Source organism: Drosophila elegans, unplaced genomic scaffold, assembly GCF_018152505.1.
Source record: "Drosophila elegans isolate 14027-0461.03 unplaced genomic scaffold, ASM1815250v1 contig_814, whole genome shotgun sequence".
In the NCBI taxonomy this organism is placed as follows: Eukaryota; Metazoa; Arthropoda; class Insecta; order Diptera; family Drosophilidae; genus Drosophila; species Drosophila elegans.
Genome location: NW_024546167.1, coordinates 18,868,255 through 18,868,980, shown reverse-complemented (window position 1 = coordinate 18,868,980; position 726 = coordinate 18,868,255). Strand labels below are relative to the sequence as shown.

Below are 726 nucleotides of genomic sequence, written 5' to 3'. Positions count from 1 at the left end.
GGAATGGCCGGCTAAACGGGCGAGATGAAGACGACAACACCTACAAATCAGCAGCGGACTGGATTTGGATTGCTACACTTGGAAAAGTAAACTATTTACTTCTGCACTAGCCTTCCAAATAATTAAATAACATTATCTGAAATTTTAAATTGGAAACTAAAATATTGCTAAGAATGTTTTTTGGTAAATCAATACTTTGATTTACTACTTAACTTAATTTTTAATATTTTTCGCTTTGATTGTCATTCAATGCGATTATTAGTTATATTAAACATTGCAATATTCCAAGTTTTTCAATATTTCATTTAACTATTATCGAAATAGATTTTAATGTCAAAAATATGTAATTTAATTTAATTTTTTTTTACTACTCTATTACTTATCATTATATTTTTTGCCATTTCAAGAGATTTGCAAATCGTCTGACCAATTGAATAATATTTTTCATCAGTGTATCTGCCCCATGGGGGCGTGCCCATCGACATCGATTTGTACTGTTGCGTGCGTTGGAGAAAAATGTTTCAAAATTGATGTTCACCTTCTGCCATGTTTGCCAACCCTCCTTAAAAGTTGTGGGGCATGGGGATTCCTCCTAATGACTGGAAAAATGTTTTGTTGTATTTGCAGCATTAACATTCCTTTGCAGCCGAAAATGTCTTACAGAACGAATGGTATATGGTTTATATTACGCAAACAGGCTTAAGTAGAACTCATCCGAGTAAGTAG

At 32.9% G+C, this 726-nt stretch overlaps 1 protein-coding gene across 1 annotated transcript; it reads left to right on the top strand.

Annotated features, from left to right (window-relative positions):
* The first annotated feature begins 530 nt into the window (after window positions 1-530).
* On the top strand, window positions 531-726 carry LOC108147904. The gene is given in 3 exon segments (XM_017274665.1): window positions 531-578; window positions 581-670; window positions 673-726. Coding segments are annotated over 3 exon segments (192 nt in total).